This window comes from Triturus cristatus, chromosome 10 (assembly GCF_964204655.1).
Source record: "Triturus cristatus chromosome 10, aTriCri1.1, whole genome shotgun sequence".
Classification (NCBI taxonomy): domain Eukaryota; kingdom Metazoa; phylum Chordata; class Amphibia; order Caudata; family Salamandridae; genus Triturus; species Triturus cristatus.
The window spans coordinates 162,916,148-162,929,678 of NC_140593.1; the positions used below are offsets into that span (position 1 = coordinate 162,916,148).

The 13,531-nt window shown below is 44.8% G+C and overlaps 1 protein-coding gene across 3 annotated transcripts in view; it reads left to right on the forward strand.

Annotated features, from left to right (window-relative positions):
* Positions 1-13,531, forward strand: part of PHKA1 (phosphorylase kinase regulatory subunit alpha 1) — a 1,109,231-nt gene that overhangs the window by 81,121 nt on the left and 1,014,579 nt on the right. For all 3 annotated transcript variants that reach the window (XM_085630734.1, XM_085630735.1, XM_085630736.1), the window contains exon 2: positions 9,451-9,609. In XM_085630734.1, coding sequence (XP_085486860.1) covers positions 9,451-9,609 — 159 coding nt within the window. The remainder of the gene's footprint in view (positions 1-9,450; positions 9,610-13,531) is intronic.

Genomic DNA, 13,531 nt, shown 5'->3' on the forward strand with positions numbered 1-13,531 from the left:
TGTAAACTCTCCCTCCATTTAAGTCCAGTATCCCAAATGCACCTCACAGCATGTAGCCGGCTTCATCTTAATGCCATGGCAGGCTTAGTGGATGCAGAGGCATGGGAGAGACCAAGCAAAGAGTTTGGAAGTATCTCTAAAAAGGGACATGCAAGAACTATTTCATGTCCTCATCCTGGGGCGTCCCAAGCGATGGGAGGGCACCTTTGCTTACCATTGCCTCCACTGATTGGTACACGAGCCACAGTCTATGAGAATGTGGAAGAAAAAAGGCTTTCGACGTCAGCAGGCGAAAACTTTGTCTGACTTTGAGTCTATGACTGTTGTATACAGCCTGTGCATATTTTGAGTCAGTGCCTATTTATCATTTATTTAATATTATTATGCCATGCCCCACCACCATGGGGTTTTTGCTGCCTTTAGTCTTTATAAGTCGGTTTTTTTCTGCCTTGCTTACAAAGAAATAAAGAGAGCAAATTGAGCTCACGAACAATGTAGCGAAAGTGGTTACGTTATTTTGAGGAGAGAAACCTCCAAAACCTGATACCAAGAGGCCTGTGCACTTTATAAATGCAGTGCTCTGTTTGTACATTAATGTGTTCAATTGGCCATTGCAATGTACCTTTTTTGCTGAGCTATCTCCTTTGTTTTTTGATTTCGATATTGCATGTGGTATCTGTTTTTTATTTGGAGGTATATTTAATGGATTTATTCTTAATTTTCTAGTTCAAAAATAGTGTTAAAGGACAGCGGTGACTTGCTCCTTTGGGGGGTGTATGAAGAGACTTGGATTTCTTCCATTTAGAGAGATTGAATTCCTTCTCTCTGCAACTCCTTGGTTTGCTGTTTCTCACTTCAGTGCTTTACTTACGTGTGCCTCTACTCTGCTTGAGCATTTCCTATTATACTCTACTTTTTCAGTCAGAATGTGGATGAGTGCACGGGAGATTGGATGTGCAGAATCATGGCTGTATATTTTGCTTATATCCATGAAGTCATCCTGATATTTGAAGATAAAGCTGCTAGCTTGTTTTTAAGTCTAACTACTTAGAGAGAAAATACACAGGTCTCTGTAACACTTATTATAATCAATATAGAACGTGAGAGTTGGCATTAAGGATGTAAAATAAAGGTTTGTTTTTATATTGTGATTGATAATTGGTTATACTCTGCTGTAATTTTCTTACTTTGTTCAAGAAGGCAGTTTCTGATTTAGGTCAACACAAAGACTATTTTACGATAGCATTTTGATCACTGAGAGATTGAAGCCAGGAAGCAATATTTTCCCTTGAAAATTCCATGGTGAAAAATCTTCTTGTGCAAAAAATAGGATTTTCTAAATTTACTGAAACTTTTTATTGCTGTGAATAGATTCCTTATGTGTTATGCAATGCAGGCTTCTCCTGAAGGGAAAGGCTGTGCTGTTGCTGCTCTGAGATGGCTGCAGTGTTTACATGTACTTGAATCTGTGTGAGGACAATTGTTTTCATGGATCAAAGAAGCAGGAAGTAATTCTGAGTGAATAGTGTCCATGATGCCACTGCAGCCGCAGATTCTACATGTATGACATAGACTATACCTGTGACGCGTAAAGAGGATAACACCATGTACAGAAGACACATAGATATATCATGAGCCTGTTTTAGATGCAAAAAGAACTCGACTATGGCCATCTGAGTCTAGTGGCTTCCTTTAGAGTTCTCGGAAATCAGAGAGAAAGAATGTCAGACTCTATTTATATGGCAGCTAAATTCAATTTTAACACCGTCTCTACCCCCTGCCCTTAGTTAAAGGTTATTCCTTTCACAGTATACAACCCGAGGCACTGGCAGTGATCAGTCTGTGTGCTTTGCCAATCGGGAAGCAGTCTTTAAAAGCTAACACATAGCAGAAGCTATCTTTACTGGAGCACTCCACTGCTTACATTAACATCGCTTTTCAGTCAGTTGTTCTAATCCATTAATTTCGCGGTTCATAGATTGAATTCACCCCATAATTAAGAAAACTACTTGAGTCTTTGTCACCCTTAAGTAAAGGTCAGATTATTGGTGGGCTATAATGATTTCCTGCACAATCTCTCCTGTGTTACTCGTCCAGGCTTTAAAAGACATGCAGTTATTGTCGGAGTTTAGTACTGCTGCAAAGGGCATGGTTAGGCTCAATGCATTCATCTATTTGACCAAATACGGAGTGTCTCTAGTAATAAAGGTGGAATGGAAATGACAAGCGAATTTCTTTCCAGGCTTTGTCCTTTATCTGTAAAAATTTGGCAGCTCTTGTGTACCTGAGCTTCAGAGAGATTCTTGTGAACTGAATGGTAACACTGGGCATAACTTACTTGATTCTCCCGTCTGAGTTCGAACTTGTTTACCTCGTAAATTCAGTTATTATACAAGATGGCCTTTAAATATATGCACTTTATATTGCTTACTTCTCTTTATCTATTTTCCCTTTTCTTCAAACAAACAACAATTCTACGCAAGTTTTTTTATTCACACATCCTTACAGAAAGATTCTTAAATAAAGTACATACAAGAGTTTTGTTTAAAAAACACATTGGTAGTGTTGGCTATGCACTGTTTGCTGGTCTTTTGACATTTTCTGTGCTTGTGTTTTTTGTCATTTTTTTTGCCAAACTTTACTGTTGAGAAATTGCCTTAGTCAATCAAAAAAAGAAAATAAACTAAAAGCAGAAAAATAAAGGTGGCCTCAAAAAGCTGATATTGCCATAGTAGTCCCTTGCACTGAAGGGAACTAGGACAGAATGGCGACCCTCACAGTGGAGTTAGCCATAGGCTAGAGTGAGCTGAGCCATTGACCCATGCTTTCGTGGGCAAACAAATTGAATTGCATAATAAAAACAAATGAATAATGAGGTCTGGCTGAAAGGCAATTTAAGAAGTATATTATGCATATAATTGTAATAAAATCAAAAGGTCGTGGCTAACATCCACTCTTCTATAAAAAAAAAAAAAATCCAAGCTTATTGGGTATGCTACTGTCTCTTTTATTAAACCTCTGCTGATTTCTGCGAGCGAAAGGTCAAGAGTTGATTTTACAGAGAGTTGTGTGGGCCACTGCTGAAATGCCAAAGTTTCTCGTTACGTGACCGTCCTTGTGCTTGCTGAGGTGGCAGTACTTTTGCTATGTGGTTGACTGGTGTGGTTTACAGGTTTGCTGTTCCTTAGGTTGCTGACATATCCAGATATATATACTTCATTTCTGTCATTGAAGCTGAAAGACCCTCCCTGATCTCTAGCAATGCCTTATCGTTTTGGTATTTTTTTTTAAAAACGGAGTCGTATTTGGGTTTTTGTATAGCTTTACAATAACTGCATAGAATGAAAAATTTCCTAGCTATCGTAACGGAAAGTTTCAATTCTATTAAGGACTCGGAGGCGAGGATTATGCCTTCCTTCATCACTTTTATTCAACAGCAGCCATCACAATTTGAAAGACAAAAACTACTATTCCTATGAAACCTTGGGATAAATGTAGTACAAAAAACATCCAATAGAAACAGAGTGAACACCCAATCAGAGTGCATCCGGTCCAACATAGTCCTTCTTCACTGGCCCCTTGTCCTCTTTCGTCGCGCGGAGTCAGCCATAGGATCACCTTCATGCATCCTGTTTGTTTGCATCAGATCCTGCAAAGACAAGGAACATTGTCACCACCAAGGCCTTCAACCACTAAAGCCTGTGGGAAGAAGAACAGCAAAGAGCAAAGCAATACTATGCAATCAAGACTAACGTTTTAATAGTCGATTGTAAATGCAAGAATGACTTTCTCCAATATGGGGAGGGGGATTTCCTTGAAGGAATGAATCCCTAGGGTGGGATTATCCACGCTTCCGAGTCCTTAATAGAATTGAAACTTTCCGTTACGATAGCTATGAAATTTGTCTTTCTATGGCAGGACTGGAGGCGAGGATTATGCTAGTTTAAAGTTTGCTCACCACGAGGTGAGCCATGTTAAGCACTGGCTTGAAATAGAACCTTTTAAAGGTTGAGTCCGAAGACCAGTCTGCCACATTGAAGATATCCTCTAAACGGGCGCCTAAGCCAAATGCTTTAGAAGCCATTGCGCCTCTGGCTGAGTGTGCTCCAAAAATCCGAAGATCAATACCTGCTTCTTGCATTACCCATCTATGCGGGGGGAAGAGACCGCCTTCAAAGGTTTACAAAGTGCAAATAGCAGCTATTGTTCCCCGGGTATATGACTCCTTGGTCATTTCCTCATATGCTTTTAGGCATCGCACCGCACACAGTTTGAGAGAGTCTGGGAACTCTGGGTAAGAGATGACTCTCGTGTGACACTTTGCTCTTCTGTGGAGAGTGAAAGTTACCCCGGTTGGGGAAAAAATCCTGCCTGTGATGTCTAACGCACTAAAATCAGAAACACTGCGCAGGATATGAGACACAGCAACGTAGCCAATTTGGCCGACAACTCTTTCCTAGACAAAAACAGATTGGGTTGCCAAGAAAGGAAAAGATTAAGGTCCTGGTTGATGTCCCAGAGGGCCGAGTAGCGAGCTTCTGGAGGAAAAGAGAGTCTGATACCTTGTAGTAATCTGCATATTAGGGGGTGTTCTCCCACCGCTGTGTCATTGATCGGGGAATGCCCAGCTGAAATGGCTGACTGGAAGGTGTTAATCGATCTGTAAGCCAAACCCTAATAAGCTACATGGGCCAGAAAATGAAGGGTGTGGACTACATCTGCGTCCAAAGGATTAAGGTCCCTTTGCATGCACCAACCGGACCATCTGCTCCATGCGGATTTATACCTCTTGACAGTACTGTCTGCCCACGCTCTGGACATGAGGATCTCCGCCTTTTCTTCCCAAAGTCTCCGGTAATCTGCCACGCCATGAACCACAATGAATTCTCCTGAATCAGTGGTTGAGGAAATTGGTCAGGACTCTTGAGGAGATTCAGAAACTGGGGGAGTAGGATTGAAGAATCCCAAGAAAGTTCCAGTAAACCTGGAAACCAAACTTGTGACCTCCAAAGGTGGGTGATCAGAACCACTTCCGCCCCTTGTCTCCTGACCTGTGCTGTCACCCTTGTAATCATCGCAAAGGGAGGAAAAGCGTACCCTTTCTCCCGACTCCAGTCCTGGAGAAACTCATCTGTGGCCACCGCTAAAGGGTCTGGTCTCCAGCTGAAGAATCGGGGAAGCTGGTGGTCCAATCTCAAGGTGAACAGGTCCACTGAGAATGGACCCCCCTGGGTATTCAGAGTGGCAAACACTTCCGGATCGAGTTTCCAAAGGCTGGAATCCTTGAAGTTGCGGGTTTGAATGTCCGCTGCTTGGTTCACGCGGCCCGGCAAGTACTCCGCCATGACCGAGACCTGATGGTCCAGGCAATACTGCCAATATCCGGCCGCCAGGTCCGAAAGGGCTTTGGATCATGTGCCTCCTAAGTGATTTATATAACGGACCGCTGAAATGTTGTCCATATTCAGAAGGACACATGACTGAATAGACTCTCTTGTCCAACAACGAACTGCGAACGAACCTGCTAGAAGTTCTAAGCATTTATATGTAACCGACGCTCTTCTTGAGACCACAAACCTCCTGTAGAATTAGTGCCGCAGCTTGCCCCCTAGCCAGTCTTGCTGCCGTCGGACTCTATAACCAAATCTGGTGTTGACCTGAAGATCGCATGGCCATTCCAAGCCTCATGTGGACAAGCCACTATTGGATTTCCTCTCGAGCCTCCTCAGATAGTGACACCTTGTGAGAGATGGGGTAACCTTTGCGTAAGTGAGACGCTTTTAGACATTGCAGGGCCCGGTAATGGAGTGGGCCCAGGAAGATGGCCTGGATCGATGCGGAGAGGAGGCCCACCACTCGTGTTATCTGTCTTGAGAGTCACCTGGTGCTTGGACAGAGTACGCCTCAACTCGTGTTGAATTTTCGCTACTTTTCTGGACGGAAGACTTAGATTAGAGGTGGTGAAATCTATCACGAAACCTAGAAGTGTCACCTTCTGTGAAGGAGATAGTAAAGACTTCTTCTCGTTGATCACAAAGCCTAGACTCTGCAGCAAAGTCCCCGCCAACCGGCAGTGAGAATGTAAATGACGAGGACATGAGTCCATAAGAAGCAAATCTAGATAAACCATCATTCGAATACCTTGAGTCCTGAGATGTTCCACCACTGGTTTGAGTACCCTGGTGAAGCACCACGGGGCTGAGGAAAGACTGAAGGGAAGGGACGCAAATTTGTACGTCTGATGTTTCCAAATGGATTGAAGGAACCTGCGGTGAGGTGGAAAGACTGGAATAACCAGGTAGGCATCCTTGAGGTCCAAATGGACCATCCAATCTAGGGGTCTCAACACATCCCGGAGGAGATGGATCCCCTCCATTTTGAAATGGTGGTAGACCACCCACTCGTTGAAGTCGCTTAGGTTTATCACAGGTCTTGTCGACCAGAAAAATATTGCTGATGAAACCTCGCAGGTGGGGGAAGGAATCAACAATGGCGCCATTGGAGAGAAGGGACGCGACCTCTTGGTCCACCAGAGCAGCATCCTGTTGGGAGAATTGGATGGGATGAGGGCGGACCCGTTGGAAGGGTTCCCCGAGAAACTCTATGTGAAAACCTTGAATAGTTTGAAGGACCCACACATCTCCTGTGATGGAAGTCCACACCCGGATAATAACTTGGCCGCCGCCCCCCTACTTTTAAGTGGGAAGAATGAAATACACTCACCGGAGCTTGAAGAAGTTGCTGTTCCTCGGTAGCCTCTGCCCTTGCCACGACGCCCCCTCGTGGAGTAGAAGTTTCCGAACCTTGTTTGGTCCTGGTATTGTTTGGGGCCTTGACCATTCTGCTGGTATGGGTTGGAGACGGGCCGGTCGAGTGGCCCCCACCTTGACCAGCCCTGTGGAAAACCCGAGGGAACACTCTTGATGGTCGTCTGTGCCTTGTCTAGGGAAGTGAAGGTGTTGAGAAACTTCCCTAGTTCCTTTATGAATGGCTCACCAAAGAGCCCTCCCTGAGTGACTGCTCCTGCTTCGGAATCTGCCAAATCTCCCAATTTAGAGTCCACTTTTATGAGAAGAGAGCGGCAATGCTCTGTTGACAAGGCACAATTTGCATTGCCCAAAAAAATAATAGATCTTTGGGCCCACCCGAAAGGGTCTCTGGAGAGATAAGGGCACCTGGTACTTTTGCTTCCTCAGCCATGTCGAGGATCTTGGTGAGGGGCCCCAGGGCATCCAGGAGTTTGTCCTGGCATGCAAGCCACGATCTATCAATACCCTTCTTAGGGTCCTTCATACATTTTTGTTAGAATGTGGCCATTCAAGGGTCAATTTCCGGGGTAAGGGCCACCTTAACTTCTAATGAGGGATGAGGACACTCGGCACGGAGGCGGTTATGTGATTCCTTTTCTTGTGGCCTGCGAATGCTTCCTTCCACGTAACATGCAACCTTATCAGCCGGGGCCCATTCAGATGACCGGGGATGTATTATGTCCTCAGGGTCTAGCATATCTGAAATGCCCTGAGAGTGTTAGAGGGCCGAGAGGAGCAGCCTTGATTGGAAAGCCCAGGCTCGTTGTCAGGATCCCCTGAACCCTTAGGAGGGGGGGATGCTAGGAGGTGTGCCTCCATCTCCTAACGGTAAAGCGGATTGAGTAGCAAGAACAGCCTGACGGAGCCGGTCAAAGGCATCCAAATCCACCCTTGTCTCAAGAGTACGTTTTGCAGGGGGGCCAGCTGAATCTGTTAGTGTAGGGACAGTTCCCAAGCTATTTGAGAGAGGAAAGGGGGCGGTGGGCGGTGGAGTTAAATTAGCAAACGCCTGGGCAATTTGGCGAGAGAGTCTCTCTTCTAAGGGGGTCATAGCCTCCTCTACTGCCCAATAAATCAAGGCGTCCACCGTGTCATAAAAATCGTTATCCCCCTGGAGGTCAGCCATAGGGTCCTCCACCCCCTGGGAATCATCCTCATAGTCCATAGTATAGAATTAGTTGACTGGTGAGGTAAGGATGAATAGTAATAGTCTGTGTAGCAGACTAGCAGCCCTCTTCCAAGTGACCAATTATTGGGGGACTGGGTGGCAGTCCGTAAATATTTATATGCGAAGGGTTATGCAAGAATCTTGGCGCGTCCTATCCCTGGGACACTTGCCTGGTACTAGTACAGTTATGAAGAAAAAGCCGGCCTGGGTATGTGCCCCAAGAGGCCACTTGGGGCCAAAGTACTGACCTCAAAGGCATAGGACAGAGGTTTTACTGACTCTGCAGCTCACTATTTCCCCAGAGCTGCACTGCGTGTGTGAAATTCGGCCTGAATTTAATCTGTCACTGAGGCTCACTCGCTACAGACCCGTCTGGGCATCTCCTTGAGGCCGGCAGATGAAATAGGCACAGTGCGCTGAGTGACATTCCTCTGAGAGGAATTTCAAACTAGTGCGCAGGGCTCGCGCCCTCTAGTGGTGGGAGGCCAACTGTGCACCAGGACGGGGATGCGTAAGAGCAGCGATCGCTCTCGCGTCCCGAAGCTGCCAGAAAAATAAGGGGAAACCACAACAGAGACAGCCAACGCGGCAGAGACGCTAATTTCCAAACTCACACACTCACACCATGCATACGCAGAACCAGATCGGTGGTCATGCCTTTTCCTTTCTTGCTCCTAAATCCTTGAACGACCAGCCCCTCTACATCATAGCCTCCTCCTCAGTTCTTGAATTCCACAAGAAACTGAATATCTTGCTCTTCACCTAGCCCTGACCCTGGCTTGACCCATACAGCTCCTGCTTCAGTATCCGGATACCCTCTCCGGTGAGTGAGTGCTTTACAAATTCACAAAACAAAACACGTAACATATCTACTGATTCTCAGAAGATTGATAGTAATAATAAGGTGGAAAGTATCAAACTTATCTTATTGGATGTGGCTAAAATAGTGTTAATGCTAAAAACCAGACCTGGGTGAACATTTATACTTTTATAAGAAGAGGCATTCAAGTATTTGCAAGTATGTTAGGGGACGTTCAGGTGGTTCACTAGTATTATCAAAGACTGTATAGTGCCACCTCCTTCTGTGCTGTAAAAAGTGCAATGTGCCTTGGGTGCCATTCGGGCTGGTTCGTTATCTCACCAAATAAAGAGCATGCAGCAAATAATGAAGGCCTTGTAGGCTTGGCACATTTTATGTTGAATAAAATGAGCTGCTGAGGATTTGTTGTCTGAACCTCATTTGGAACCAGTAAGTAATATTTTGTCTAATTTCTGACTATACATTTTGCAAATAGTATAAAAAGTTCTATTAGGTTTGCTGCAAATTATTACCACTTCAAAACTGCTTAATGGTGGCAATTGAAAAGAATATTAAATGAAAATCGTATGTATGTTTCTACTATGTTGACCATCTAGTTTTGATGTAAGAGGTTTGAAACACTATGTAATTTAACATACAATCTGTTTTTACAGAATTCTGTAACTGGCTTGCTTCCAGCAAGTTGTGACCAAAAGGATGCTTGGGTTCGGGACAATGTCTACAGCATACTTGCAGTGTGGGGTCTGGGCCTTGCTTATCGAAAGAATGCAGACCGGGATGAGGACAAGGCTAAGGCATATGAACTGGAACAGGTAAGGGAATGGTAGCACTCGCCTGTTGCAGAGACTTGTGAGATTATCGTATCTTATCAGTGACCTGTAGAGCACTTGTACACCGGTTGGTTTCATGGCGCTGAGAAAACTAGGGGGGTGCCAGTCCGGAGCAGATTATTCGTTAGCCTGTGTGAATAACCAGGTTTTGAGAGATTTTCTGAAATTGAGCAGGTTGGTGCTGAGTCTAACTTCCAGGGGGATGGAGTTCCACAAGCTTGGGGCTAGGGTCGCAAACCTGCAACCCCCTTGGCGTTTTAGTTTGAAGGTGGGTACCGGCAGAAGGTGGGGTTGGGCTGAACGGAGATTCTGAGTGGGGGTGTAGCGAGAGATGAGATTGTCAATGAATTTGGGGCTGCGACCTTTTAGGTATTTGAACACCAGGCAGCCGACTTTGAAGGCGCAACGCTGGGGGACAGGGAGCCAGTGCAGCTTCCTGAGGAAGGGGGAGGGGAGGGAAGTGTGTTGCCTTATGGGCTGTTTATGTATTAGTCAGGCCGCTTGGTTCTGTACCAGCTGAAGTCGCTTGGTGAGGCTGAGTGGAAGCCCCAGGTAAGTGGCGTTTGCATAGTCTAGACGAGACAGGACCAAAGCTATCACCACCTGGACCAGTGCAGTGTGGGACAGTAGCCTGCTTATTTTTCTGATTTGACGTAACTGGAGAAAGCTGGCGGAGACCACCGTGCCTAAGTGCGTTTTTAGGGACAGGTCGTTACCTATGGTGACCCCTAGGCTTTTTACAGAGGTGGAGGGGGTAGTGAGGGATCCCAAGTTGCTAGGCCAATATTGTGGTCCCCACTGATTGTAACCTCCACCTGTCAGAATTAGTTCCATTTTGCTGGGGTTGAGTTTTAAATGGTTGTGGTTCATCCATTGCTGGAGGAAAGTCGTGGTAGATTGAAAGTCAGTTATTGATTCGGGGGTGTTGTCGATTGATAACATGGGTTGGAGGTCATCTCCATAATTGAAGGTGGTCACGTTCCTGTCTTTCAAAGATCTTATCCATAAAACAAAATATGATGTTGACCTGCCCGAATCTCTATGTCTTGGTCTCTCTCCTCTTTGTAAATTGTCACCATTCTTCTATCTTGCTTTCCTCTGCCTCCACCTACACCTCCAGCAGCTTGCTATTCTGTCCTCTTTCAGGATTAACTAGCTCAACTCTGTTTGCCATTGCAACAGCAATGCTACTGTCTTCAAGCGCTTTTACTTCACCAGGATATTTTTCCAATTGTGATTCCATTGCTCTTACCTGCAGAATTTGTCATACACCACTTTTGATGAACATGTTTTTCTTAATTGATTCTTCTGGACCTGTGCCTGTAATATGAACTCGAAGAAACTGTGTCCTCTATCAAATTCAAAGGCCCACATTATATACAGTAATTGAAAAATGGTTCTTTTTAAAACCCAAACATCTTTCTGTGACACCTTTGCCACAGTGTACACTGTCACATTTTCTCTTACTCCATACTAACATGTTCTGTTACGGCCATTTTGCAAATGGCTGCCTTCACCCCGACTGTTTGTTCTTTAGCTTAATTTCTATCAAGATACTCTATAAAATGCTTTCATTGTTATCCCAATAGATGAAGGTGCTTGAGCACTGTTTGACTGTGTTCAGTTTGCTAGCACAATATGCTGCTAAATGATATAGTAGTGATTTTACCAATTACAAATGGAGTTCTTCTTCACCTATGATTGCTTGTACCAATGTAGAAGGCAAATATTTTTTTCCATTACAAATTTTATTTCATTTTGATAACACCTGACCAGCCCACATATATACGCAAGACAATAATTGACAAAAGTCTCTAGATAACGATGATACAAAAATAGGCACAGATATTCACAAATCTTCCCCCAGAGCCCCACATGTCTCTGAATTGCCCCCAATCCAGTACATTATTGTCATCATGTTCTTTACCTATATTGGTAATTGTATTGGCACTGAAATTTGGGGTGTTCAGTGGGTGGAGGTCGGATAAGTTTATTAAAGGATATAAGGAGGTTCATAAACACAAGAAAAGATATACATGAATGTCCATAGGACAAAAGTTGTGTGCAGGATAGGGCAAGACAAATCAGTATAGTATAAATGGCTGCCCCGATAGTAAGACGCTGAAACTCATCTCTTAAAATGTCAGGGGATTGAAAAATCAATCCACAAAAGGTTAGAAGAGTAATTTCATACTTGGAGAGGCATAGAAGTGATCTGGCAATACTATAGGAAGCACACAAATACCCACTATGACGCAACAATGTAAATGTAAATGTAGTGCATTTATACCGCTGTGGAACCCTTCCTGGCCTTTCCCTGTGAAGTGCCCACTCCTGGGCACCCCCAAGGTGAAGCCAGGCATCCTAGCACTTTTGGGGCCGTTGTGGAGATTAAGCAAGCTATTGCCCAGAGTTGCGGAATGGGACCCATGATTAGAATAGGCACCGAGGCGAGAATTATCGGGTCCGGGGAAATTGAGCCCAAGGCCCGCCGAGGCGGGAATTGAACCCTGGTCTGGGCCAGACCTCTGCATCAGGGTCTGCCGCTCTAACCATTGAGCCACACTTCTCCACAATCTAGCTAGGAAATGGGACAAACAGGTATTTCTGCTCGTACAGCTCTTACTCTCACTGGTATGTATCCTTGTAAAATGGCACATCGACTTTAGATCAGCTAGACAACTCCTAAATCCTGAGGTCTGATACGTTATGTATTTTTTTTGCGAGATATATGCTATCTTGAGCAGCACAGAAGTGAAGACCCTGATTTGGGGTGCTGGGGTCCCTTAGGGACCCTGCCAGGGCCCAAAGGTATTTTTGGTTTTTAAATTGCAGTGAAAATCTCAACAGATGTGCACCATTTTTGTTTTTGTTTTTGAAAAGCGCAGTCTCCCACTCTTGTTTTCACTTTAGCACCTGGTGTGCCAGGGACATGAGGGTATTTCATAAAAGAAGGAGGAGGGTGCATGGGACCACGTTCCTAGGGCTCTTTTTAGCCCCAGGGACCACCACCTCCCTGGGCTTTATTTAAATATGGGATGGGGCCACACAGACACCCCTCTATTGGGCCTATTGAGCCTTGGAGACCACCACCTCCCCGGGGCTAAACAAAAGTGGAGGGGAGCTGCACGGACCACCATCCTTGGGCTTTAATATGCCTTAGGGACTACAACCTCCCTGGGGCTAAATAAATATTGATGCAGGGGCCACATGGACCCCCCGGGCCCTGGGCAACACCACCTCCCTGGAGCCAAATACAAATGCTATATCTGTATTTTAAGGACTATAGTAAGGTCTTATAATCTTGTGCTATGTTCTTTATTCTTTAGCGCCAACAAGAGAATTCTCCCTGAATAAGTACAAACCGCTCGCGTCCGAGGCAGGAGCTGCTATCCCGCAGGACCTTACTATAGTCCTTAAAATACAGATATAGCATTTGGAATAGCACCGAGTAAATATTGGATTATTCTTTGCGGATATTTCTCATGAATACTGCAAAGGACAGTATAAGATTGCAGCTAATCTGACTATGGACAAGTGTTCAGTTAGACACGGACTTTCGGTCACACCATTGACTTTGATCTTTTTGGAAGATTTCCTAAGAAATAGAGTTGTGTAGACTACTTCTCGGATATAGAGAGGCTCCACATGATATGAGAGCTGCAAGCAGTCCTGATCAGTTGGCACTCTTTGAAGGCTCCGATAATTCAAGAGCCTTGGGAAAGTCAAAGGGAGACCCCCCTGCATACGTCGAAACACGTGTTGGCTAAAGCTCGCAAGACCGCTTGATGAAGAGGTGGAAACACCGGAAAATAAATCTGTGTCATTAACAAACATTCTGCTAGTTTGTTAAGCATACTTTTTTGTACAAGAAGTGTTGACATAATCATGTGTGCCTCATTTT